The 24,990-nt window shown below is 43.4% G+C and overlaps 1 protein-coding gene across 2 annotated transcripts in view; it reads left to right on the forward strand.

Moving 5' to 3' along the window:
• Positions 1–24,990, forward strand: part of LOC134881895 (protein jagged-2-like) — a 47,590-nt gene that overhangs the window by 18,914 nt on the left and 3,686 nt on the right. The window contains exons 4-25 of one of the 2 annotated variants that reach the window (XM_063909488.1): positions 2,800–3,054; positions 3,817–3,877; positions 8,466–8,596; positions 9,406–9,525; positions 9,641–9,754; positions 10,259–10,372; positions 12,006–12,119; positions 13,177–13,223; positions 13,915–14,088; positions 14,190–14,340; positions 14,471–14,635; positions 15,186–15,299; positions 15,785–15,898; positions 16,191–16,304; positions 16,475–16,591; positions 17,406–17,433; positions 19,079–19,164; positions 19,774–19,887; positions 20,018–20,133; positions 20,281–20,544; positions 21,785–21,916; positions 24,772–24,931. In XM_063909488.1, the coding sequence (XP_063765558.1) occupies positions 2,800–3,054; positions 3,817–3,877; positions 8,466–8,596; positions 9,406–9,525; positions 9,641–9,754; positions 10,259–10,372; positions 12,006–12,119; positions 13,177–13,223; positions 13,915–14,088; positions 14,190–14,340; positions 14,471–14,635; positions 15,186–15,299; positions 15,785–15,898; positions 16,191–16,304; positions 16,475–16,591; positions 17,406–17,433; positions 19,079–19,164; positions 19,774–19,887; positions 20,018–20,133; positions 20,281–20,544; positions 21,785–21,916; positions 24,772–24,931 (2,805 nt within the window). The remainder of the gene's footprint in view (positions 1–2,799; positions 3,055–3,816; positions 3,878–8,465; positions 8,597–9,405; positions 9,526–9,640; positions 9,755–10,258; positions 10,373–12,005; positions 12,120–13,176; positions 13,224–13,914; positions 14,089–14,189; positions 14,341–14,470; positions 14,636–15,185; positions 15,300–15,784; positions 15,899–16,190; positions 16,305–16,474; positions 16,592–17,405; positions 17,434–19,078; positions 19,165–19,773; positions 19,888–20,017; positions 20,134–20,280; positions 20,545–21,784; positions 21,917–24,771; positions 24,932–24,990) is intronic. The other variant, XM_063909489.1, reaches the window with a different exon arrangement.

The raw sequence follows: 24,990 nt of genomic DNA on the forward strand, positions 1-24,990 counted from the left end.
TCCATCATCTATAACTAACATGAGTCTGAGGCCTCAAACAAATGGTTGCAAGGGTCGGGTGAACTTGTACATCTACTAAAATTCAACAGTTTATAGATCCAATGATTATTATTTTTACTTAAACATAAATACTGAAAGATAGTCGATTTAAAGGGGCCCTATTCTGCTCATTTTCAGGTTCATATCAGTATTCAGTTCCTCTACTGCGACATGTCTCCATGCTTTAATGTTCAGAAAGCTCTTTATGTTTCTCATACTGCCTGTGCTGCAGCACCTCTTTTCACCCTCTGTCTGAAACCAGAGCCCAGTCTGCTCTGATTGATTAGCTGGCCGGCTCATGTTGTGATCAGTGGGTCAACCGCTTAGAGATGTCCCGCCCCCTTAGCCTATCACGTACAAAGTGTGGCAGCACTAGCCAATAGAAGCATGAGTGTGATGTAGTGATGTCACTGTTCTGGAAGTGAACAAAGGATTCCAATGAAAGTTTTTCTGTCGGGGGGGGGGAGAGATAAAGTCTGGAGGGAACACAGGGATTTTAGCCTTTGCAGACCATTTACATGCACCAAAAACCCAAATATTTTAGATTGTTTTATTATTTTATTTACGACTTTGATTTTTTGTAAAAATAAATGAGTGTAAATGAGTGCATGTATTCCTCAAATTAAGCCACTAATAATCAACTGCTGTGGATTTATTTTTTGTGGGCCAGACGGGGAAATTGTGACAGTACTTCTTTCTGGAAAGCATCAGATGTCCGGTGAAGTAAATCAAAAATAAACGTACTTTTAACAAGCGACGTAAACACGGCCTGGTCAAAGAGCACCACTGTTACAAGCGACAAGCTGTAAAGAGGTCAGGGGTCAAAGGAAAAGTCTCACAGCCCCCCTAACAAAAAACACTCCAGTTACATGTTGCATTCAAGTTGAAATCGAAGTGGAAAGGAGTTCCGGTTTGTCTCTGAAATGAATCTTCTGCTCAGTTTCTCTGGACACGATCAGCTGCCCGGATCTGAAGCCCCCTGTTGTTTATGTAATCTGTGTTTTTTAATGGCCCACTCTCTCCCGCTCTCCCTAGTAACAGCGGCCTCTCTTAGTGTGTCTCCTCACTACAGAGGGAGCTCATTGGTCTATATTTTTATATCTAATTGCTGGAGATGAGCAGCAGCGAGTGTTTCAGGTGGTGGGTGTGGGACTGGAAACTGTGGCAGTGTGTTAGCGCGCAGAGAGACTCAGTAAATCAGGACAGCCTGGAACTGGATCCTTTCTCCACGGTGTCTAACTTCAGATATGGAGATTATATTAGAAAAGCAAAGGGATATGTCTCAAGTTTTACACAGTTTATGCGATGAAGACATATAGTTTTATGTTAAATGTCAGAAAAAATGTAAAGGTATTTCTAATAAATATGGAGAAATTACACGTCAGACATGGAAGAAAATGCAGCAAATCTAATCCAGCAGATACGGTATAAAAGGGGGAAACTATTAGAAATATTAGATCAGAATTAATTGTTAGAGTTCAGTTAAAACGGTAAATCTAAGGTGAGAATTTTTACTTTTATATTGAAAAATTACAAATAATTTGTCTGTTTTCATAGAAAAGTTCAATTAATTTACTTTAAATTGATTTATTCTTTTAAACGTATTGATCCCATATTCAGAATTAGCCTCAAAAGTTTGTAAAATGTCCCAATTTAGAATCAATAATGTAAAAATAATGTGATCTAAATCCCATTTGTTGATGAGTCAACAACATTCTCCTTCTTCTTCGTGTGATTGGTCAACCGCTTAGAGATGTCCCGCTCCTCGGCCTATCACGTACAATGTGTTGGAGCGCTAGCCAATAGAAGCGCAAGTTTTGCATAGTGATGTCATTGTGTTCCAGAATAAAAGCAGGCAGTCCAAAAGAGGCGTTTCAGGCTGACCATTTACATGCACACAAATACACACTATATACACTTTAAATAGGGCCTCTTTAAGACATTAACTGGCAGTTTCCAACTTGCCCCCCCCCCCCCACTGAAGACGGTCGTCGAGAGGATGAGCTCTTCCTTCCCGCTCTGTCTCTTCCAGGTCACGCTCCACAGCAGCGAAGCATGCTGGGTCACACTTCTTCTGTTCCTTGAGAACGAGCTAAAGGGCCTTTCCTATGTCGCCCTTCCTCGTCTGCTCCACTTCTCTTATTATTTCCGGCCTGGCTCCGATGAAGTCGGGGGTGGATATCCTGAGAGGGTGGGGGGGTTGGGCAGAAAAAGCATTTCACCGAGCAGGAAAACTGAAAAGCATTTGGGGTTATCAAATTGTCGCAGAGCTCACTACACCCCCTATTCTCTCCTCAGAGTGAGGTTTGACTGACGTTACACCATCCCTCTGATCCTCTCACAACGGGCATTCTTCTCAGAACGTCTTATCTCACTAAACGCCGGGTTGTCGGGTCAAATCCCATTACCGGAATCAGCACTGCTTCTTGGAATGTCATTAACAATTTTTGTTGTTTAGACCAGGCTGTGAAACCGACCCGAGTACTTGACCCGTTGAGTGTTTCTTCATTTCTATATGACGTAATTGTATCAAACCAACCATGAGTTATAGAGCAGCTTTTTTTAATAAAGATAACGAATCATTACCGAACCGAACACTTTATTCATTCAGCTTTTCTACCCTGCAAACTTTATTTATGACAAACTTTGAAATAGGCATACATAAGAAAACAATAGTTATAAAACACTACATAAAAACCAGACGAACGCTAATCCCAACTCTTTTCTGCTTTAACACGGATTTATTTGTCTTGTTTCCAGACGATGAGCTGTTGATCGAGCGCAGCATCCACAAAGGGATGATCAACCCCGGCGAGGAGAAGCAGGCGGTGGAGTGTAAGAACTCGATCACCAGCCTCGAGTATACCATCCGGGTCCGCTGCGACGAATACTACTATGGCGTCAAGTGCAACAAAGTGTGCCGCCCAAGAGACGACTACTTCGGGCATTATGTGTGCGACCAGCTCGGAAACAGAGGCTGCATGGAGGGCTGGACGGGACCCGACTGCAAAACAGGTACAGGGAGGATCAGCAGTAAAACACAGGACTAGATTATACCCAAATATAAGAGTGTGTTTTAATTAAGCAGCAATTATCATAGACTTAACTTCTTAAATAAAAGTATACAAATAATCCTGAAACCTAACATCTTGGAAACCCTTGTATTGTATTGTACCAATAAACAAGAAACACAAACAAAAATCAAAGAAATTAAATAAACAATGTCCATTTTTCTCACAAAGCAAATCCCTTGCTTTCAAAGATATATGTCCAATACTCCTTTGATAAAAAACAAAGACCCTTAAAGATTTACTCACATTAAGAAGGAAAGCAGTCAGAAATAAAACTCAATCTGGTCCGATATTTACATTTCTTACACACACTACCTGTTATTATTTATCCTTTATGTTATAAGTTAAATTTGTGATCACATGGACGACGCTTTCCTTATTTCCCTTTTCCTACAACGCTTGGAAGTCCACTGGTGTTCATATCGCATGTAAGAATTCAAAGAATGCGTGTAACCCCTCGTCAGCACCGCGGACACCTTCAGTTTTCCGACCCCGACTCTGCCATCCATTGTTATCGCTGCACAGATTCCCTGGCTTTTCACAAACAAGAAAAGAATTACAGGAAATGAGGTGTTAATGATTCAACCACCTGCAAAACAAAGTGCCAGCCAGAGAGAGACTGAGGAGCGGTCTCATGTGGTTGTTTACAGACAGCTGATGGATTTGGGGACTAACTTTGTACTTTTCCTGTTTCCTTTTCCCAAAGCCATCTGCAAACAAGGATGCAGCCTCGAACACGGGACATGCAGCATGCCGGGGGAATGCAAGTGAGTGCCCCCCTCCCATCTCCCCCGTCCGTCCGTCCCCCTATTTTTCATTGTTTGTTTGTTTGTTTCACCTAGTTCACCTCACAGTCCGTTGTTAAGTGATGTAGAACCTGCTTTTGTTTGGATGGGAAGAGTTTAATGAGGATAATGGGGGTGATGGTGAGGAACGGGGGTGTGGGGTCTGTTGTTGATAACATAGCAAGCAAGCAGCCTCACACCCTACCTCCCCCATCAGAGTTGTATGAAGTGCCTCCCCCCTGTCCCCATCCCTCCACCTCCATCCCTCAGCTCCACTCTGATCCAGAAGCCATTGTTCCGCTTCCTGTTTCTAAAGCTGACACACAGAGACACGCACACACAGACACACACACACACACACACACACATACACACACACACACACACACACACACACACACACACACACACAGAGGCCTGTTTTTTTTTGTTATACACTTCCTCCCTCGTCCTCCAGTATAGAGGCACGGTGCCCCCCCGCCCCCCACCTCCTCTCCTGTAATGTCTGCAGCCCACATCACCTCTTCCTATCCCGGGTCTTGTTATGGCTGGCACTCGATGCATTCCACCCCATAATAAGCGGCAGACAACAGGCAGGGATGTAGAGAGGATGGAGAGAGGGGGGGAGGGCAGCTAAACTGACAACTTTATAGTCGAGAAACGAAAGACGTATAGTCATGACCCTCCTATAAGTCTGGTCAATGCTTACTGGGTTGAAAGGCAGTGAAAATGTAGAATAGCTCATAATGAAATACCTGATTGTGAGTCGAGATTGTAGCTGATGAATAATGAGAAAGGGGCTAAAACTGAATGAAGAACACGCAATTTTTATGGTATATGGAGTGACGTTAGACACAGTATTATGACATTTAAAAAAAGGCTGAGCGGGCGCTTGTTATGTAACGAGGATCAGAGGCAGCAGGGGGACATTCAGATTTGATTACATGAGAAACTGAGCTGTACATTTAGACAGCGCAGCAGGAGAGCTTTAAAAAGCCCAACAGCTCACACACACTCACACACACACACAGTAGCAAGTATTTGGAAACGAGAGGATGGGAAGAGGGGAGGAGGGGAGGACATTTATATCCAGGCAGGTTTGATTTAGTTAAGATCTCGTAAAGAAACAGAAAAAGTGACGCTGCCTTTTTCTCATCGGAAATGGCCAGAGGATTTGGAGAGAGAGGAACACCCAGGAATGTGTCTCAACATGTGATTTTAGAGCTTTATCACAATCTGTAACACACACACACACACACACACACACACAAACACACACACACACACACACTCACACTCACCCACAAGTGAACCTCCTTACGGGATATGGATACAAAAGTGTTTTGTTCGTTATGAGAGTCCATGTTATCATCAGTGTACGTAAACAGCTGTTAGCGCAGAAGCTAGTTAGCAGGATGCTGAAACCATTATACATTTCTGATTCAACGTCTAACCTGCAATAAATATTCACAAATAATCCGAATTTATTGTGTACTTTTTATTTAGCTTTCAACTACATTTCAGAGTCATCACTTGAAGAACATTTTGAAACATTGGATGTTAATTTTTATTGAAAGCTCTAGAAAAAGATTGCTTGAGTGGATTTCAAGTTAGGGTTTATTTTGTCAAATAACTTTGCTAGTTTCTATCCCAATATAGCAGAATAAAAGACTGATATTACCCTTAATTTATGAGCAAAACTACAAAAATAAGACCCACATTGTAATAAACCTGAGGTCTCCTTTAGGTAAACAAAACAAGCAGAGTTTTGTGACATATTCCAAACTCATTATGTTCAGTTTTATGTCTGAAAGAGAGAGAAATAAAGCGACCGAAGGGTTAAAGAAAGAGAAAAGCGGTGAGAAACAGAAAGGCAGAGCCGCAGCCTGGCAGAGGAAAACTAAAAGTGTGTGTTTGGTTTCTTGTTTCTTACACACAGCGCATTCACAACCTACGCTCCCTCATGTGACACTACTAAACATGTAGCTAGGCAACAGCGGGCTAAGTCCGTCCGCTGGATTTGGGCGCGAGTCTTTCCTGTAAATTATTCAGCACACACACACGGGCCCCTCTACCCCTACCCACCGTCCCGTCCTCTGGGTGTGGTTTTGTCTGAGGGGCAGCAGCGGAGCAGGGGTTTGTGGGCAGGCGGGATATTTTGGGCTCCTGCTGGCCCCTTGAGGCCCCTCTCATTGATGGGACGGCAGCCCAGCGACGGGGCTTGTGGGTAATGCCACCCTTTCGCTCCAAACCATTTCCCCCGCTCTCCCACACTGCAGCCAGACAGACTGTCCGTGCTGCCACCGCTGCTACTGCTCGCTGACAGTGTGCAGGGCACCGCCGCTGACCACAGTGCCGGACAGCCGCACAGATAAACAATGCACGACTCTGTCACACACACACACACACACACACACACACACACACACACACACACACACACACTGGGCTTTACTCACGCTGCGGTCAAACTAGCAGTGAGAGAGTTTCAGCTTACAAATTGTGCATGAAGCTAAACTTGTCGTGCATGCTTTGACATAAACAGATCTTTGTCATGGTTGCATTTTTACTACGTGAGTTATTGATAATGAGCGTTGCATACAGAAACTCCTCCTGTATACAAGTCACCAGCTGTCAATAAGTGTTTCAAAGGTGCTGAGCATTAGAAAAAGACATTTTCTGAAAACCTGGACCAATAAAAAACCCAGAAATGACGAGGCAGGACAACACAAGTTTATTTATATAGGAGTTTTTAACACGAGGCGATTTAAAAAGCTTTACAAGACACATTAAAAGCAAGAAGCTAAGAAAGAACGGATAAAAGGAGCTAAATGAAAAGAAAACAGGTTTAAAATACAAGAATCATTTGATCATGAAGGCAGCTGCAAAAGTCTTCCACCTGGATTTAAAAAGAATATAATCGAAATGCTTCATTGTCATTGCACCAGATACAACAAAACAAAAATAACGAGTGGTGAGATTTATATTTGGAGCATGAAGAAAACAAAGGACTCATACCGGACAATACCCAGTATGCCGCAGTACAGCTCACTACAGAGCAGGACCCCGACGCTGTTTGGAGAAGTGTTTGGTCGGCATCCATTTTGAAGTGTTTGTGGATGGACATTGGTAGTGGAGACGGGGGGGGGGGGGGGGTGTGACTGCTCCCTAAAATAGCTCCCCGACGGAGAAATGACAGGACAGGTGGGGCAAGGTTACCACTGGCCTTGGAATAACAGAGTGCCGCCATAAACCAACAGATTAGCTAACCCTGCGCTGGCCTCCCCCCTTCGAGACACGATCGAACCCCACGCTCATTCCAAGTGTGACCCCCCCCCCCCCCCCAAACAGATACACTCAGGGTGGGGCCTGAGAGGAGATATGTCACATAGGACACAGAAAACAGCATCTTAGCGAGTGATTTTTGTTGCTGAACAATAGAAGTTTATTGATAATCAATTCAATTTAGAGATGATGGCCTTGTGAGAGACATATTTTACGTTTACATTAATTAAGATAATAGAAAGAATAATCAGTAATGAGTATGTTCATCATCTGCAGTCATTTGATTCTGGTGCAGGGTCTTAATCTTGGTAGTTGACACTCATGTCTAGAAGGTTCTTGATGAGAGAGATTTGCTTTCTCCTGAAACATGTTCACATATTCATTTTACTGCAGAGAAAGTTATTAAGGTTCACTTAAGGACGTAATGATGTCACAACTATCAACAAATAGAGGAAAAGATGAACATGAATGATGGCATGTTAGAGCGCACACACACAAACACACACACAGTAATGTCCTCAGATTAGGAGCTGCAGCAAACAAGTCGCTCACCTGGATGAAGACGTTCTGTCCGTCATTTAGCAGCTAAGTCAGCCCTTTCTTCTCAACCTGTCCTTTATCTAATCATCTTGAACTTGACTTGAAAGCATTTCCTTTTCTTCTTGGCTCCTCCAGCGTTCCTCATGTTTACCAGGGGGACGTTAACCTGGCCCGCTGCCCGACAACACGCGCTGCTCACACATTGTAAACGTATTAAATGACTTGTTTGTTATCGGGACGTAAGCATCATTGTTTTTCATGAACAACCCCCCCTGTGTTATTAAGTGCATCTGTGTGCCTGATATCCCCTCGGGCTGGAGCTGTGAATAAGAACACACTGTCACTGTGCTGCTGAATGAGACGCTCTTATTTTACTGAAAGATCTTCACAGCCACTGGTGCACCCGCTGAACTCTGTCCTCTGATTTTACGGCTATCAGTGCTGGCATTCAAGTATATCAGTGACCAAAAAACAGTGGAAAACCGTAGAAAAAAGACTTTGTTTCAAGAGGAAGTGGAATAAAGTTTAGTTTTGTCCTTATAGGGAACTTGGGCCCTGGTTTGTGGTTTCAAATCTCTTCAAGAAAGTGTGACATAAAGATAGGAAAAAGGGCTAATAGTGGGAAGGAAATACAACTTATAAAAGAAAGAAGAAGTACATTAAACTCCAGGGATGCCTCTCAGGCGCACAGTATATCTCTCTCTAGAAACTATAAAGCTCACCCCCCTCCTCCGCTGTGTTTCAGGTGTAACTACGGCTGGCAGGGTCCGCTGTGTGACGAGTGTCTGCCGTACCCCGGCTGCGTGCACGGGACCTGCAACGAGCCCTGGCAGTGCACCTGCGAGAAGAACTGGGGAGGTCTGCTCTGCGATAAAGGTCAGAGCTCTTATTCTGCTGCAGAAATCTCTACATATATCCGTCTTTAGGATATCTATAAGTGCTGAGTCAGAGGCGACTTGCTTTGGATTCTCAAAGGTTCTTTTTGGTATAAAATGTATTTGGTTTGTATATTTGAAAGACTTTTTTTATAAGCTGAATGTTTAATAGTTTATATTATAGGTTTTCCAAAGCATGCTGCAAAAATGAAATTCTGTTAAATAGTTTTTGATCTGTTCAGACAGACATTGGTTTCACTTATCTTCAATGCACTCTTAAAAGGAAGAACCATAAACGTGCATTGATGTAAAAACATATTCAAGATGTTATCCCAAAACAAAATGAAGGCAGGCTTCATACTCGCTGTGATACATTTGGAAACTCGTGCAAACTTCCAAGAAGTACATTGAAACACTACAGATTTCCAAACTCATAAACACAGAGCTATTGTGCAGTATTTTTAATTTCCAGTAAGCGGGCTAAACCTGCACAGCGCTGCCTTTCGCAACATGCCGTAAGTGGCATGAGGTAACCGTGTGATTGGTCAAGCTCCAGAAGACAAAAGTAGAAATTATATTTTTCTGTAAATATGTTTTTACATTGTGTTCCTTGTAACCCACAATCAGATGTTCTGGAAGAAGAAAAATGAATAGAGCCCGTAAGAACAAGTTATTGTGTGAAGCTGTTAAAGAGCACAGAGCTATAACTATATTTAGATTAGCTTTTTTTTTTACAGTTCCTTAGCTGTCCCTAAATGCCCCTTTGTCAAGTTGCCTATTATTTGTTACCTGAGTTTTTTTTCCATCTAGATCTGAACTACTGTGGGACAAACCGGCCCTGTAAGAACGGAGGGACATGTATGAACACAGAGCCCGACGAGTACAACTGCGGCTGTCCTGACGGCTACTCTGGCAAAAACTGCGAGATCGGTGAGACTATAAATCAAATTAACCAGCTTCTAAATCCAAGTGCCAAGGCAAAGTTGGATGTATCTAATTGAAGATTAACAAGAATTGCTCATTTCTACTCAAAATGTCTCTGTAGCCGAGCACGCCTGTGTTTCCAACCCCTGTGCAAACGGAGGGACGTGCCATGAAGTCCCATCAGGCTTCGAGTGTCACTGTCCAGCAGGATGGTCCGGGCCCACCTGTGCTCAAGGTGACGGGGCAATAAAACAATAAAAACAAACAAACGTTTATTTACTTCTCTCCGGTCACTGCTTGATCGGGTTTTTGATTGTTGATATTCTATGTAAAGAGCTTTGTGTTTGCGTTATTAAGCTGATCAAAACTCATTTTCTAGGAATTTGGGGCTTCAATTTCATTCTGATGCTAAGATATATATTAAGGTATTACTAACAGCTTTTAAATAAGACGTGTTTTAGTCAAAAAATCCTGGGATTTGTATTTTTCCACCAGATTTTAAATCCCTGGCAGTGTGTAGGGTAAAGCATTTATTTTTGAATTGTTTTATGATGGATTTACAAACTTAGGGGAAGAACTAAACAGGATAATTTAGCACCGACTTGCAGTGATTCACCATGCAATTGCTCAGAACTTCCAAACTAGCTGATGAATATGCAGACATAAATCACTATCACCAGTGGTAGCTGACTTTTATAAATGATAATTGGCTTCAACATGAGTCTGGTTTATATTTCAGACACAGATGAATGTGCCTCCAACCCCTGTGCTCAGGGCGGGACCTGCATGGACATGGAGAACGGCTTCGAATGTCTCTGTCCTCAGCAGTGGACGGGCAAGACCTGCCAGATAGGTACGTCTCACAGTAACTACTTACTGATCATTGCTTAATGTTTGGAAATCTAATACGTAATGTTTATAAAGGTTTAAATGTGGTATGATCTTAAAAAATTGTTGCATGTCGGGTGATAATTTGCTGTAATAAAGCCGGTGTGTTTCCGTGTGTGTTGCACGTAAAACGAATGCCATGAACCCCATTTGCTTGCAGAGTTACAACATATGTGGGTGTTTGCTTATGCTGCCGTGTCGTTTAACCGTAGTAATACTGCAGGAAGGCCACTAATTTCAAATGGGAGTGTGTGTTTGTGTATATGCACGCCCAATGGAGACACTCGCTGGGTATCATCTGCAACTCGAGCCAGGTGACTTGAGAAAAGCTAAAAATAACCTCCGGCCTGGCAACTGCTAGCCTTGGGACAAAATACACTCCACTGAGAGGGGTGGGGGGGGGTTATATTCGGCTCCAGACTGGGCGTGACAGCGTTGTATCTACGGTGAGGCGACTCCCCGACATAGCGGAGCCCTTACCCCTCTCAACCTCAGCCAGGAAACACTTTATAACCCGTAAACACGCGCAGAGAGCAACAGAAAGGCTTCGGTTTGTGTTACGGTTTCTGTAGAGTGCTTCCCCTTTCAGAGAACAGGGTGGTACCTGGGAGCGGGATGAGGAGGAGGAGGGGTAGTGGGAGTGGGGGAGGCTGGGTTTTTGGGAAGGGTTTGGGGTGTTTAGTTTCAGGCAGGCCAACAGGTGCCGCTTACCTCCTGGGAGTAGTATTAATGCACTGAGTCGGTTTATAGTGAGGCGGCACGGCGGGTGCGGCGATGGCTGCCTCTGAAACTGACCACTTGGAATGCCGCAGGTTGGCCTTCACGGAATGCTATAGAGAGACATTAACCCCAGAGGAGGGGTGAGGATAGAGCAGTGAGGCGATGGACATGAAACCCAGTGAGACATAGAGTTCACCCTGTAAATGTTCTGGCAATTTGACATGAAAAAGACCTTGGGTAAAGTTCCTATAAAAGTCATGAAAGAAATCTGAGTTACAGCAGACAGGCCACACCATGCACAGGCTCAAATTTGCATATTAGACACGGTTAGACTGTACGAATTATTGCATAATAATCAATGCACAAGAAAATGGGTTTCTCTGATGTCATTTATTTTTTTTAGATGTGTCATGCATACTTTCAGTCAGATACCGTGCAAGAGTTGCAGCTCTTTCCAGAACAATCATCGAACAGTTCTGGAACAAAAAAACCTAAATTTATATTTGAATTACTTCATGCCAGCTGACATGTGTGAACATTTGATAAACAACACCTGTCCAAGTGTTATTTTTATTAGGGAAGTCCTAACAATGATTTCAGAAAGTGTGAATCCCTCTTGATGACAACTGAGCAGCATTTTCCCCAGTAGGGTTAGTACTTTTCTAACAGTTAGATGAAAAAAGCTGGTCTTTGTGAGGGGCATCAACATGAGTTTTCCCCTCAATAAGTGTTTGAAGTCAAGAGTTCAGAAACCTACCTTCTCCGCCTGTAATTTCAGGGTGTTTTACAACATGGAGCTATGCTTGGTGACGGGGCTTATGAGCACGCTCTCGGCTCTCTGATTCATTCTGTCTGTGTCTCTCGTCTCCATTTTGCAGACGTTAATGAGTGTGCGGGGAAGCCTTGCCTACATGCTTACTCTTGCAAAAACTTGATTGGTGGATATCACTGTGTCTGCTTTCGTGGATGGGTTGGCCGGAACTGTGACATCAGTCAGTATTAAACCAGAAAATTATACGTCTTCAGCCTCTTTCCTCCTACCTGTATCACTTCAGCGGGAGGCCGGTCCTCTTTGCTGGCTAGCTTCTGTAGCACTAGCTTCTTCTCACTTCTCATTCTCTCTGAAAGACTCTACATGTTTCTGGATTTTTTTGGAGATGTATATAATGCTATGCTAGAGACTAAAAGCTGAACATTTTAAATTCAAACAAAAATAACGTTCTTATTTGTTAGCATTGAACATCAATCGCTTCCATTAGGCATTTAAAGCATGCTAATAGCCTGTTGCTAACAATGCTAGTAAAAGTATCTAATCTTAGCCTTTTTAAGCTAATATGCTACCTATTACATTAGTAAATGCCAATTTAGCTCATTATATGAACATGAAAAAGGTTTTATTACAGCTTATATGATAGATTTATAACTATATATAACGCTACTACATTAGCAACGGTCAAACTGTTAGCTATTGGCTACTCGTAGCCTAACTCGTAGTTTAATGCTAATCTACTATAGTAATCCATGGGTTGTTTGAAATAATGCTTGAGGTTAAAACCCAAAGAATGTATTGTTGAACGCTAGCAAAACATACCTTTTTCTTGTTTAATTAACATTTTGAAGTTGTAAGTTCTCATTAACCACAGAAACATGTTTTACTGCATCCCCATGGGGAAGTGCTGGTGCATGATAAGAGAGTCCACGGGGTTAGGAGTTGAGCTCTCCATTATTTCTCCTTCCTTTTGCTCTAAGGTGGCTGTTTATCCTTGCCACACCCTGGCTTTACTCTTCCAAGCTATACGACTTAACTGTTTGCTTTTTCCTGATTGAACTTTAAGAGAACATCTTGAGGAGGTAGTTTTATCTTCCGCAGTGCTTGCATGTTCTCGTTGCACCTCTACCTGTATTTTCTCAGGCATGGATCACCTCGCTTTGGTTGTATCTTCCACTGCTTCTTCTGTAACAGCTGCATGTTCAAGTACCTATTGCATGTTCCTCCTTCCGTTTGCCCGACTGAAACGTGAAGTTTTTCTCTGTTTGTTTTCCTCTCAGATGTGAACAGCTGCCATGGTCAGTGTCAGAATGGAGGGACCTGCAAGGTGAGATTGAGTTTTATATAGCTTTTAAAAACACTGTGGTCTTTGTTGAACTATGCTAAACTGTATATAGTTTCTTATGTAACATGACGAAGTAATGGAGTCAGAACAAGATTATAGAGGATCATCAAATAACATGTCTGAACATAGAAGAATATGCTTAGGGTATCATGGTTTTGACAGGATGTACCGTACGACTTGCCTTTCAGGGTTTTTCCTTTTTTAATATATGTCTATAAAATGAGAGGAAATAAGGAGTTGACAAGTGGTTTTTAAAGAATGGCAACGACATGTTTTTAAACAAATGTTGATGGAAAATCAGTGTTAAAACAACAAGTAGTTCATTTATGTTTTAATATAAAATGCCATATTATCTCATTGACACTGATTCATTAAGGTGTATGGACTTGTCTTCAACTACGCAATGCTGTTTGTCAAATTCTAGCTACTGGGCAGAAATGTATTCATTGAAATATTATGGCTGCTCCCAATATCCCCATATTTCCAAACTGGGAGAATGTATGGGGATGCACATTTGCTGTTGGGTGCTTCTACAAAACCACAAAATATTTCTTGAATGATATGTCATTTTGTCAGAAACTAAAATGGAATCTGTGCATCTTTAATTATCTGCCCCTGAGGGACATTTGGCAGCAGGGTTGATTAACTTCTCATTTCATTTTTTGTTTTTTAGAAGGTGCCCTGGGGCTACCAGTGTGTCTGCCAGACAGGGTTTGAGGGTCGGCACTGTGAGGTTCAGAGGAACCGCTGTGCCAGCAGTCCCTGTAAGAACGGAGGGCGCTGCCAGGCCCTGATCGACGGCTTCATGTGTGAATGCCCGCGGGGCTTCGCTGGTACAACCTGTGAGGTGAGGACTCGATGCAGCTAGTTTAAAAAAACTGTTTGTTGGTTACAGCTATTGTTCAATGGTGGTGAGAACATCTCTACCTTCCTGTTTTCTCTCTGTAGGTGCAGAATGACCCCTGCAGCCCGAACCCCTGTCACAATAAGGCTCAGTGCCACAGTCAGGTGGGAGATTTCTACTGCAGCTGCCCCGACGATTACGAGGGCAAAACCTGCTCAGAGCGCAAGGACCATTGCAAGACCAACCACTGTAAAGGTAACGCATCTGCAGAAGCTTTTTATCTAGGATTTCAACTTGTATTTGACTTAACAAGCTAAGTTAGAGACCTTTCCATTCCAACTATCTGCCCTGCTGACCTCTATTTTGTCTTATATCACCCCCTAAGTGATTGACAGTTGCACAGTTGCTGTGGCAACAAATGATACCCAAAAAAGGGTGTGGCACATCTCGTCCAATGTGTGCGGTCCCCACGGACGCTGCATCAGCCTGCCTGCCGGGAACTTCAGCTGCTCTTGTGAGCCAGGATTCACAGGCACCTACTGCCACGAGAGTGAGTCATAATTAGCCAAACACACACACACACACACACACACACACACACACACACACACACACACACACACACACACACACACACACACACACACACACACACACACTATATTTATCATCAGTTACCATCACTGGGCACCACATGATTATTACGGTAGTCCAGTCTCCGGTTTCACTAAATATAACTACTACAACAATCAACACAAATAATATCAAGAGGAAAACATATGCAGGAAAATAATTTAGCATCTGATCATTTGGTGATTGGTGTGTATCATTACATAATGCTTTTATACGTTCTTGTAGCCCAACAAACTCACTAATTATCTTTAATTCTCAAGAGCTGACAGTAGTGGTTGTTATTTTATTTATACATACAGCATTTGAGATATATGCTGAGGCTTATTAATCATTAGAGTGAAATGTAAGTGTCAGATTACTGAAAGATAATGCAGGACAAATGCAAAATGCAATAACTGGATAACTAAGTCAAAAGGACTGAATTAATGCATTACATGTGTAAATATCTGTCCTTTCTCTGCCTGCAGACATTAACGACTGTGCGTCATCCCCCTGTAAGAACGGGGGCACTTGCATCGATGGGATCAACTCCTTCCAGTGTGTTTGCCCAAACGGCTGGGAGGGTAATCTGTGTGATGTTGGTAAGTGTGTGAATTAGTGTGTGTCTGTTAGTGTGAGAACTGTGTTTTGGGGAGTTAGCAACAGTACAGGTATGCAAGCCTTGTTAAGTCATGCTGCCTGTGAGTCAAATTCTCTGGGGAAAAAGCATCACTAGCCTCAAGCAGCAGAGCAACAATCAGCAGTCTGGGAAAAGTATCGATGACCAAACCACCTTGGCATGAAAGAACGCAGAAAAGTGTGCTAACTAAACCGGCTGAATGATTGTTAATGTGTTTTCTAACTAGAATACAGTGGTAGTGGAATTGGAAAGTGTGCCTGTTTGCAGACGCCACCATCACTTACATTGATGTTTAGACATGGTCCATTTGAGCCAAAACTAGCCAAACTAATATAACTCTAAGAAGTGTTTTTCATGCTTTCAGATGTGAAGGCTCTTTGTAATCAAAAGACACAATCATGAGTCAATCAATGACTAAAATATTCCCATTTCTCCACTTTGTTCCAGATGTGAATGAGTGCAACCGGAACCCCTGTCAGAACGGAGGCCAGTGTGTGGATCTGCTCAACGACTTCTACTGCAACTGTGTGGACAAGTGGAAAGGAAAGACGTGCCACTCCCGTAAGTTATTTGAGTCAACACGTATAAAGTATTGTTAATAATATCAGTTGTTGTGTGTTTCTTTGTCAATGGTGGGATAGAAAATTAAGTCAAGCCAACATGTCAGGTCTCATAGTGTTTTACAACTTCAGCGTCTCCATTCTGAAGCATGATGCCGTCACCTGCTGCTGTGCAGGCTTGTTCTGCGCTCCCTGCCTCTGAACTGTACTTTGAAGCTAAAGTAATCACTAATCATCAACCTGGCACAGATCTTTTTTTTAAGTTTGACATTTATACCCATTGTTTATTTTAGGCGAGAGCCAGTGCGACTCCACCACCTGCAGTAACGGAGGGACGTGTTACGACCACGGAGACTCTTTTCTGTGCAGCTGCCCCTCAGGCTGGGGCGGCAGCACCTGCAATACAGGTCAGCCACTCATTACTCTGTTATGGCCCTGCTAATGGTAGTGTAATAATAATATATGGTCCTGCAGGTTTACGATCTATGACACTTTCTGAAGATTAGCACTCCCACAGTGGGGTGGTCAGAATGAAAGACAAATTCATGAACTCAATTTCTATGTTTTTGTTTTATAGCCAAGAACAGCACATGTGACTCGGGTCCGTGTGAGAACGGAGGGACGTGTGTCGGAGGGGGAGACGCCTTCACCTGCATCTGCAAGGACGGTTGGGAGGGAGCCACCTGTGCACAGAGTATGTTGCTTTTAAAGAGGCCCTATTATGCTTGTTTTCCCTTTCCTGTGGTGTGCTTTATAGGTTTAAGTGCATGTTAATGGTCTGCAAAGGCTAAAATCCCAAAGCTCCCTACAAAGGGGTTTTTTCTCCTCCCACCTTCCTGGAACGCCCCAATTGGACTCCTTTGTTCACTTCTGTAACATTGTGACATCACTATGTAACACATGCTCTAAGCGGTTGACCAATCACAACAGAGCCGGCCAGCTAACCAATCAGAGCAGACTGGGCTCTGGTTTCAGACAGAGGGTGAAAAGAGGTGCTGCAGCACAGGCAGTATGAGAACAATAAAGAGCTTTTTGAACTTTAAAGCATGGAGACATGTCCCTTCTCATCACAAAATACAAATTTGAAACATTGAGAAAGTCTAAATTCATGCCAATGGATGAATATCGGACAAGTCAAGACAGTTGCATGATTGCAGAGATGCTTTTGTTCTCATCAGAGCCGGAGTTCAATCACCTTAAACAAGACTTTGACAGAGTTTACCAGCATGTTATTTAGTGCCAAATTAGATCATTCACAACTTTCCAATAAATTGTAGTTTCCCTGTCATTATCATGAATTAGATGCTGACATGAACATGCTTGTCTAACTCATCAATGTACCTGAGAACGTTCATCGATGCGCTGCAGCTTTTGTTTTTACAACCCCCTTCGACTGTTATTGAAACAGATGTATTGTCTGATAGAGGAAATGATCCTAACTGGTTTTGGCTGGTATTGGAGTTTTAAAGCGACTGATTGTCATTCGTTCTCTTTTCTCTCTTTTGCAGATGTTGATGACTGCAATCCACATCCATGGTAAGACTCATTTATTTATTATAGCCATAAAAAAGCAATATTTTCACCTTTTATTGGTTGCAGATTATCATGGCTGAACAACAAGTGCCTGTATGAGAGTTGTAGACGTCTGTCAGACAGTTATTGAGGGCTTTCAGCTGGAGTTTTCTGGCATGGTTAAAAAATCCCTTGAGATGGATCTCCAATATCCTATGGATTTGTTTATTACCTGTTTAACCTGGAAGGGAAACTCGACCTCAGTTGATCCTGGGAATTGACTCATCTGAAGTTGCCTGGTCCGCAGCCCCCAGGCGTATTCATTATTTATCACTGCTGCGTGCGGCACCTTTGATCCTCACCCCGACCCCTGTCTCATGTGAATGAATGTAGGAACTCCACCTGCTTAAACTCCCACATTTAGAGATTTACTGTTTTGATTTGGAAAACTGTGAGTGAGTACATATTTTCCCATCCACTCGTACACACGCCCTACTGCAAGTCTGATTATATGCTCCTGATTTTCCATTCATTAAAAATTTGGAATAATTGTCAGTAAAAAATAAACCACTTCTTTTCATTTTTGGGGGGGTTAAGTAAAAAAAAAACACAAGTTGTGAACTGCTGACAGCTCCTCTGGATCAGAGAGGCTACCAAGGACAAAAGCCACCCTTTCCCTCCCCCATTTCTCTCCTCCTCACCCCCCTGTTCAATGACTGACAGGTGGATTAGTGGAGGTTTTGGTTCTTAAAGGAGGGGGTAGAGTGAGTGTGAAGAGGAGCCCCTCTCACTATTCACCGGCCTCGACCTGGGGGTAGCTGTGAGGAGTGGAGGTGTTTGGGGGGGGTCTCAGTATGTGGTCAGCAGGGATTTACATATGAAGTCTGGACATTGATCAGGGATCAGCTTCAGGCTGCCGACACTCAGAGCCTCTGCAGGAGAAAGGTCTGTAGCTCAGGGGGCAGAACGTGAGACTCCACCTGTTCCCGACCTCAGAGGGTTAGCACGGCCTTACAGCTGGTAGGAGTACAGATGTTAATATAGTACATTTTAGCTCAGGGTGAAGATAAAAATATCCAGTTTCTTCACTTCAAACGGAAGAGGATTAGGGCCTCATTTTTTTAAATTCTGAGATTTAACTTAGAATTCTGAGAAAAAGTAACTTCTCAAAGAGACATCTCAAATGTTTCTTTTTATATCCATTTTCCTACAAACTAAAAATGGGTCAACAGCTGGTACAAATGATAAGAAACCAAGGGATTTTATTTTGTGGTATTCTCAACATTGCTGTTCATAGGAACTTCTTGACAAATCAGGAACTTAGGAACTCCTTTTAAGGAATTATTAGAAATGAACCAACATAAACTTTTGACTTTATATCACTCAGCTCAGTGGGCAGGATGAGACACACTTATCAAATATCAGTTAGCAGTGAGCTTTGTTTTATTTGAAGTGAACTCCAGGCAGACGTCAACACCACAATCAGTCAATACAGTTTTCCTAGTAAGACTTGAACTCATGCGTTGATTCATAGTGTTTCAGAAAGCATGGAGCATCGAAATGCTTTGCCCTCAGGGAAGACATTAGAGGAAACTTGGAAGGAGTTCTGATCTCTCTGTGAACCCTCTCAGGTTGACTATTCATCTTCCTCTCTGTTTCCTCTCTGCAGCTACAACGGCGGCCTCTGCGTGGACGGTGTGAACTGGTTTCGCTGCGAGTGCGCCCCGGGATTCGCCGGACCGGACTGCCGCATCAGTGAGTCCCTGGGAACCGGAGGGGGCGTGTGCAGGGGTCAGGTGGGCGGGGGGTCAGAGGTGAAAGGCCGCGGCGGGGGTGCGTGAGCCGATTGTTTCAGGGCGACAGATTAGGAAGCCTTTTAGGAAGACGGTCTTAACCTCTCCCCTCTGCGCTGAGCCCGGGTCAGGGCTGAGGTCCGTCAGACGGGTCAGTGCGCTCTCCCGCGGCCTTCTGGGAGAAATCTCTTCAGAATGGCCTTTTCAGAGCCAGAGTGTTATCCAATTGATGCGTTCAAACCGAACTGCAATAAACCCATTGTGCAGAGAAAGATCCTCTGAGTTCCATCAGTCATTGAAGATATTTGAATATCACATTCAAATCTCTCAAAGCTCACATTTTTCTCGGCTGAAGGGAAATACTTGAAGGAGATCAATGCAAGTAAGACCTGTGTGAATTGTAGAAGATAAGAGCTTATAAGATATAAGGGCTTAGAACTGTTCCCCATCCTTCTCACTCTGTTTATGGATCACTATGCAGTTTTTTTTAGACCTAAAATCAATACTAAATTGGACAGGACAGTCTTTTCCTAGTGTCATGCATTAAGGTCTTGTGTTTTTTTTTTCACAGACATCGATGAGTGTCAGTCGTCTCCTTGTGCCGAAGGTTCAACCTGCATGGATGAGATCAACGGCTACCGCTGTGTTTGTCCTCTAGGATACGCCGGACCTCGCTGTCAGAAGTGTGAGTACCTTGAGTCTCAATCAGTGTTTGCCTCTCATAATATTTGTTGGATTTCCTGCAGTACATTTTGAAGATGCATGTCAACCGAGTCTGTTCCTTTTGTCCTGAAACTCTCCTCTATTCTCTCCAGTCATCGGACTCGGGAAGTCGTGTCGTCACTCCGGTCTGCAGTTTCCTCACGGCAGCCGCTGGGAAGAGGAGTGTAATGCCTGCCAGTGTGTCAACGGAAACGTGCACTGCTCCAAGGTGAGGCTCGCAGCAAAGACGGCTGAATGTGGTTATTAACACTAGCAATAGACCTATAGATTGAGAGCAACCCACCCAGGTACTTTCCCTCTTCACCTATCCGATCAAAACTTTAAACCCGGTTAAAACTGACCCGTGCTCCTCTAGGTGCGATGTGGTCGCCGGCCATGTCTCCTCCTGAAGGCTCCTCCTGCTCCCGGAGACTCGACCCCTCCGTCCTGCCCCGGCGGTCACGAGTGTGTGGAGCATCAGTTCCTCACCTGCTTCTCGCCGCCCTGCAACCAGTGGGGCGTGTGTTCAACGCCCGACCCACCGACGCCCCTGCACACACAGTGCGAGCCCAACAGCGGTTACCTTGACAACAGCTGCGCTCGCATCACCCTCATCTTCAAGAAGGAGAAAGTGCCACAGGTGAGGAAGTGTCTCTGTGTGTATAGAGAAGAACAAGTTATAATTGTAATATTTTAGATCAGTTTTAGACGTGTGAAGTTAATCCTTATTTTTCATTATGCTTTTTACATGTTATAACCCAAAACATGGATGAAAAAAGTATGCTCAGCCTTCAATAATGGCAAATTCAGATTTCTTATGCCTCGTAAAAACTGCCCCTTGACTTTTAGCAGGGCACATCAACCTGAAATTATAGAAAATACACATTTCATGAGAGGCAAAAAGTAGATGTCGTGAGGTTTTTCTGCTTGAAAAGTTAGGTTTTTCCAAGATATTTTCAAATAAATTGACTGCATTTATTTGAAATCGAACCACTGACCTTGCGATTGGAATAGGAACTCTCCACCTCAAAGTCATGTAACGTTTTAGACTCAGCGCTTTGTGCCTCAAAGTATTTTGGCGAGTTCCCAATGAGAGAAAAGTCTGAACAAAAGTATTTAGAGACAGTTGCAAAACCACCAACCAGCCTACAATCCAATCATCAACTCATTTTTCATCCTTGTTGATGTGTCATGCCATAACAACACATTTGAGATCCTGTTCTTCCCACCCTGCGTTGTTAACATTTGATAATTGCTGGATTGGAAGTAAATGAGTTCAGATCCTTATTTTTGTTTGAATCTGCAACCGCAATCGCAGACGTGCCTTTCCTCACTGTATTCAGATGAGAGGCTATTTTTGACTCCGTTGACGGATTGCCTCATGATGTAAATCCACACATCATCAAACCCTGCCACGCATCACATAACTCCAAGAAGATATTGATGTTTGGAGGCTGAGAAAACAAATCATTAAGTGAGGAAAAACTCTGTGAAGCTGCAGATTTGATCAGATTTGTTCATTTGACAAATGTAGCTCTCTGTATCGGCCGCTTTATGGAGGGAACACACTTTAACTGCATACGCTTCCAGTTAAAGTGGCAGATGTGCTCTACCATTAAAGGATCCTCCCTTTTGTTAGTCAACATGGTGTTTTTGTTGTTAACTCCTCGTTAAATGGCGTCCCTGCAGGTCCGAATAAAGTTTTATGAATGGAAATGAATCGGTTCCTCTGGTGAGATTCTGATCTGAGATCTGAGCCAGAGTCTCCCCGGGGAGGATATTACAAACGGCTGCATCTGAAACAGACTTAGGAGGAATTAGAAGCTGATTGTTCCTCGCCAGCAGCGCAGATACTAATCTGTTTTATCTGTGTGATGCAGGGCACCACTGTAGAGAACATCTGCTCGGAGCTGAGGTACCTCCCGGTCACTCAGACGCTGGCAAAGGAGCGTGCGCTGCTGTTCCTCTGTGACCTGTCCTACTCCAACAGTGACGCCGTGGAGGTCGCAATGGTGAATATTACACACACACACACACACACACACACACACACACACACACACACACAAACATACCTGCCAACACAAAACATAACTTACAGTATTGATCCACTAAAGGTTTTACTCTGCAAGTCCACTCTTGCATCAGGACGGAGACTAGCAGCTAATGCTAATAACAATGTGCCTTTGAAATAGCATTAGCTGCTAGCATAACGCCACAGGCTGATTCCTCCTCGCTTTAACATCTTTACTCTCATCCACGTCTTATCAAAGAATCATTTCTGGTGTCTTACTTTCATATTCTTATGCTGACACTGAGTGTCAACAAACACAAGACAGGTTGTAAACGAGCTAACGTGTTAGCCAAATCTAGACCACTCTGTTTAGAGATAACATTTAAAGTTAAATACCTGAAATGATTATTCATTAATGATTCAAATCCAATAGGTTTGATGTATAAACACTAATTAACATTTCCTGTACAGTAGAGATGCAGAATAATGAGTGCAGGTATAAAGGATTTATACTCACACACACACCAACACACGCGTACAGATTTAGAAGCTGCCTCTCACTTCTCCTCTTTTCTTCTCCCACCTCCAATCACACTTTATTTGTCACTGCAAATTGTTTCCAGAGGATTCCAGTAAAAAGCAAACCTTTTCTACTTCTGAATCTGTCTTCTATGTTAAAAAAAAGGAGGAAAAGACAGAATGAGAGGGAGAGGCGTTTGAAGCTTTCTAGCAACATCTGGATGAGATTTAGATTCAGTTGGGACACCTTGCTGATCTTAGTCTTTGCGCTCCCTCTTTCTGTTCCTCCTTACCCTTATTTCGGTGCCATCTTTTCTACTCCTCTCTTCTTTTCTGTCTTTCTTTCTCCTCTTTTCTCCTCTTTCCTCATTCTTCCTCCCTCGGCCACCCATACTCGGGGGAAATCAGTCACCTCGGGGCTCTAAGCTTTTAATGGATGGGATTAGCTCCTGCTCCTCTGATGTTTGCGGGCCTGTTTTGAGTGACAGATACAGGAAAAGGAGTGGCCAACCTGACATCCACCCAAACCCCACAACAAAGCTTTCATACAATAAAAAAAAAACCTCACTCCCCCTCGCTGCCAACTGGTGTTGCAGCGAAATGTCAGCACTCATTTCAAAATGTGTCTGAAATCGTTATAATCCAGCCTCGCAGAGTGTGGCAGATTTATTCTCCTCCAAAGTCTCTCGGTGTGTTTGTAAACGCCTGAAACGCTCCACTGCGAGGCCTCCAACCTGAGCGGGAAACAAGTGCTTCAATATGTCTGTGTGTGTGTGTGTGTGTGTGTGTGTGGGAAGGAATGAGGAGCGTTCAGTTTGTCTTCATTTGGATAATGAGATGTCCCCACTTGATTGTGACATGTTGTGAGAAGTGTGTTGAAAGGAACATCAAGTAGTTTTAGAAAGAGTTATGTCTCAAGAAGATGACGTATCAGCTTCTAAGTCCTCAACGCTCACTGAAGAATTTTAAATGAAAGTTATGAAATGAAAGTCTGGCTGACAAAATAACAAACAAACTTGAATCATTAAGTATCGTGTGTGTGTGTGTGTGTGTGTGTGTGTGTGTGTGTGTGTGTGTGTGTGTGTGTGTGTGTGTGTGTGTGTGTGTGTGTGTGTGTGTGTGTGTGTGTGTGTGTGTGTGTGTGTGTGTGTGTGTGTGTGTGTGTGTGTGTGTGTGTGTGTGTGTGTGTGTGTGTATAAAAGCTCCATTGTTGTCAGAAAACACCTTAAAACACATGAGTAGGATACACGTTGCACCGGGGGACATTTTCCCTCTTAACCATGATTACAGCATCGGAAATATTTCAATGCTAATACAATCCCTGTGTGTAGTAAGACCCAATCCCAGATACAATGTCCTGCTGCAGCAAATACACACTCAAGCAACATGTGTGGATTAATCCGCTGCTGAAAATAGTCCCGAATAAATCAGGTGTTTCCTAATGTTTAAGTAACTTTCAATAAACAAAAAGTGCGTCCATGCTAATATGATACAGTATACAAATAAATTAAGTATCCAAGTGTAGAAATATCCAATTCCAACCTTTAGTAGATAATCACTTTGAATCGGCAGTACTTACTCAGCGTGATGTGGCCTGTCAATCACTCAGGGGGCGGGGCTAGAGGTGTGTGAATGAGCTGCTGATTTTCTCAGGAGAAGAAAAGAGGAGTGTTTGTCCCCGGCCGAGCAGGGAGCACAGCTGGCCTGTTCTCTATTGTTTGTCCTAATTGAACTGCACAGCATACAGCTAATCCCCCTCTGCACCCCCCCCACTCCCACCACCTCCTCCCTGCCCTCACCCTCAGCACCTTATTAGGCAATTAACTCCACCCTCTGTGGTCTCAGCAGGGGGGGGGGTCTGCAGCCTGCCAGATGTTAGGATGGGGATCTCTTTTATTCTGACGGATGAATGTGTGTTTTTTCTTTTCTCCCTCTTGTTGTTCCGATTAGCCTCGAGCAACACTGACCATTTGGTGAATGGGCTTTATTTTTCTTTCCCTTCTGTACTGATCAATGGGCTGACAGCCAACTAAGTTCAGTCGAGACACTGACAGTGTCTCGACTGAACTTAGTTCCTTTAGCATTTTTCAACCATTACCTACCGATTGTTTTTGATCATTGCAGGATTTTCTTATTAAGTAACCACACAGATTTAGGGCAAAATGTAAAAACAAGCGGTGCAGCTGAGAGAAGTGGCTCTCTTCTGCATGTTAATGGATCCTACCAAACCACCACATTAACATTGCCTACATATGTTTTAAACATGTGGAATGCAGTGCAAAACAAATAGATTCCTGACCTCCATCTCTTTATCTTCCTTTCGTCTCTCCGCAGTCCTTTGAGCAGGACGGCCGGTCGAATGACGGTGATCGTGGACAGATCCAGAAAGCAGCCAGCTCCATCATCAGCGCCCTCTCCAAGCGCCACAACAGCACCGTCATGCTGGCCGTGGTGGAGGTCAAAGTGGAGACGCCGGTGGAGCCTCCGCCTGTTGGTGAGTCACACATCCCTGATTTACATAGAAAGATTATTTGGTGTCTCCATGCATTGTTC

The sequence above is a fragment of the Eleginops maclovinus genome, chromosome 19, assembly GCF_036324505.1.
Source record: "Eleginops maclovinus isolate JMC-PN-2008 ecotype Puerto Natales chromosome 19, JC_Emac_rtc_rv5, whole genome shotgun sequence".
Taxonomy (NCBI): Eukaryota; Metazoa; Chordata; class Actinopteri; order Perciformes; family Eleginopidae; genus Eleginops; species Eleginops maclovinus.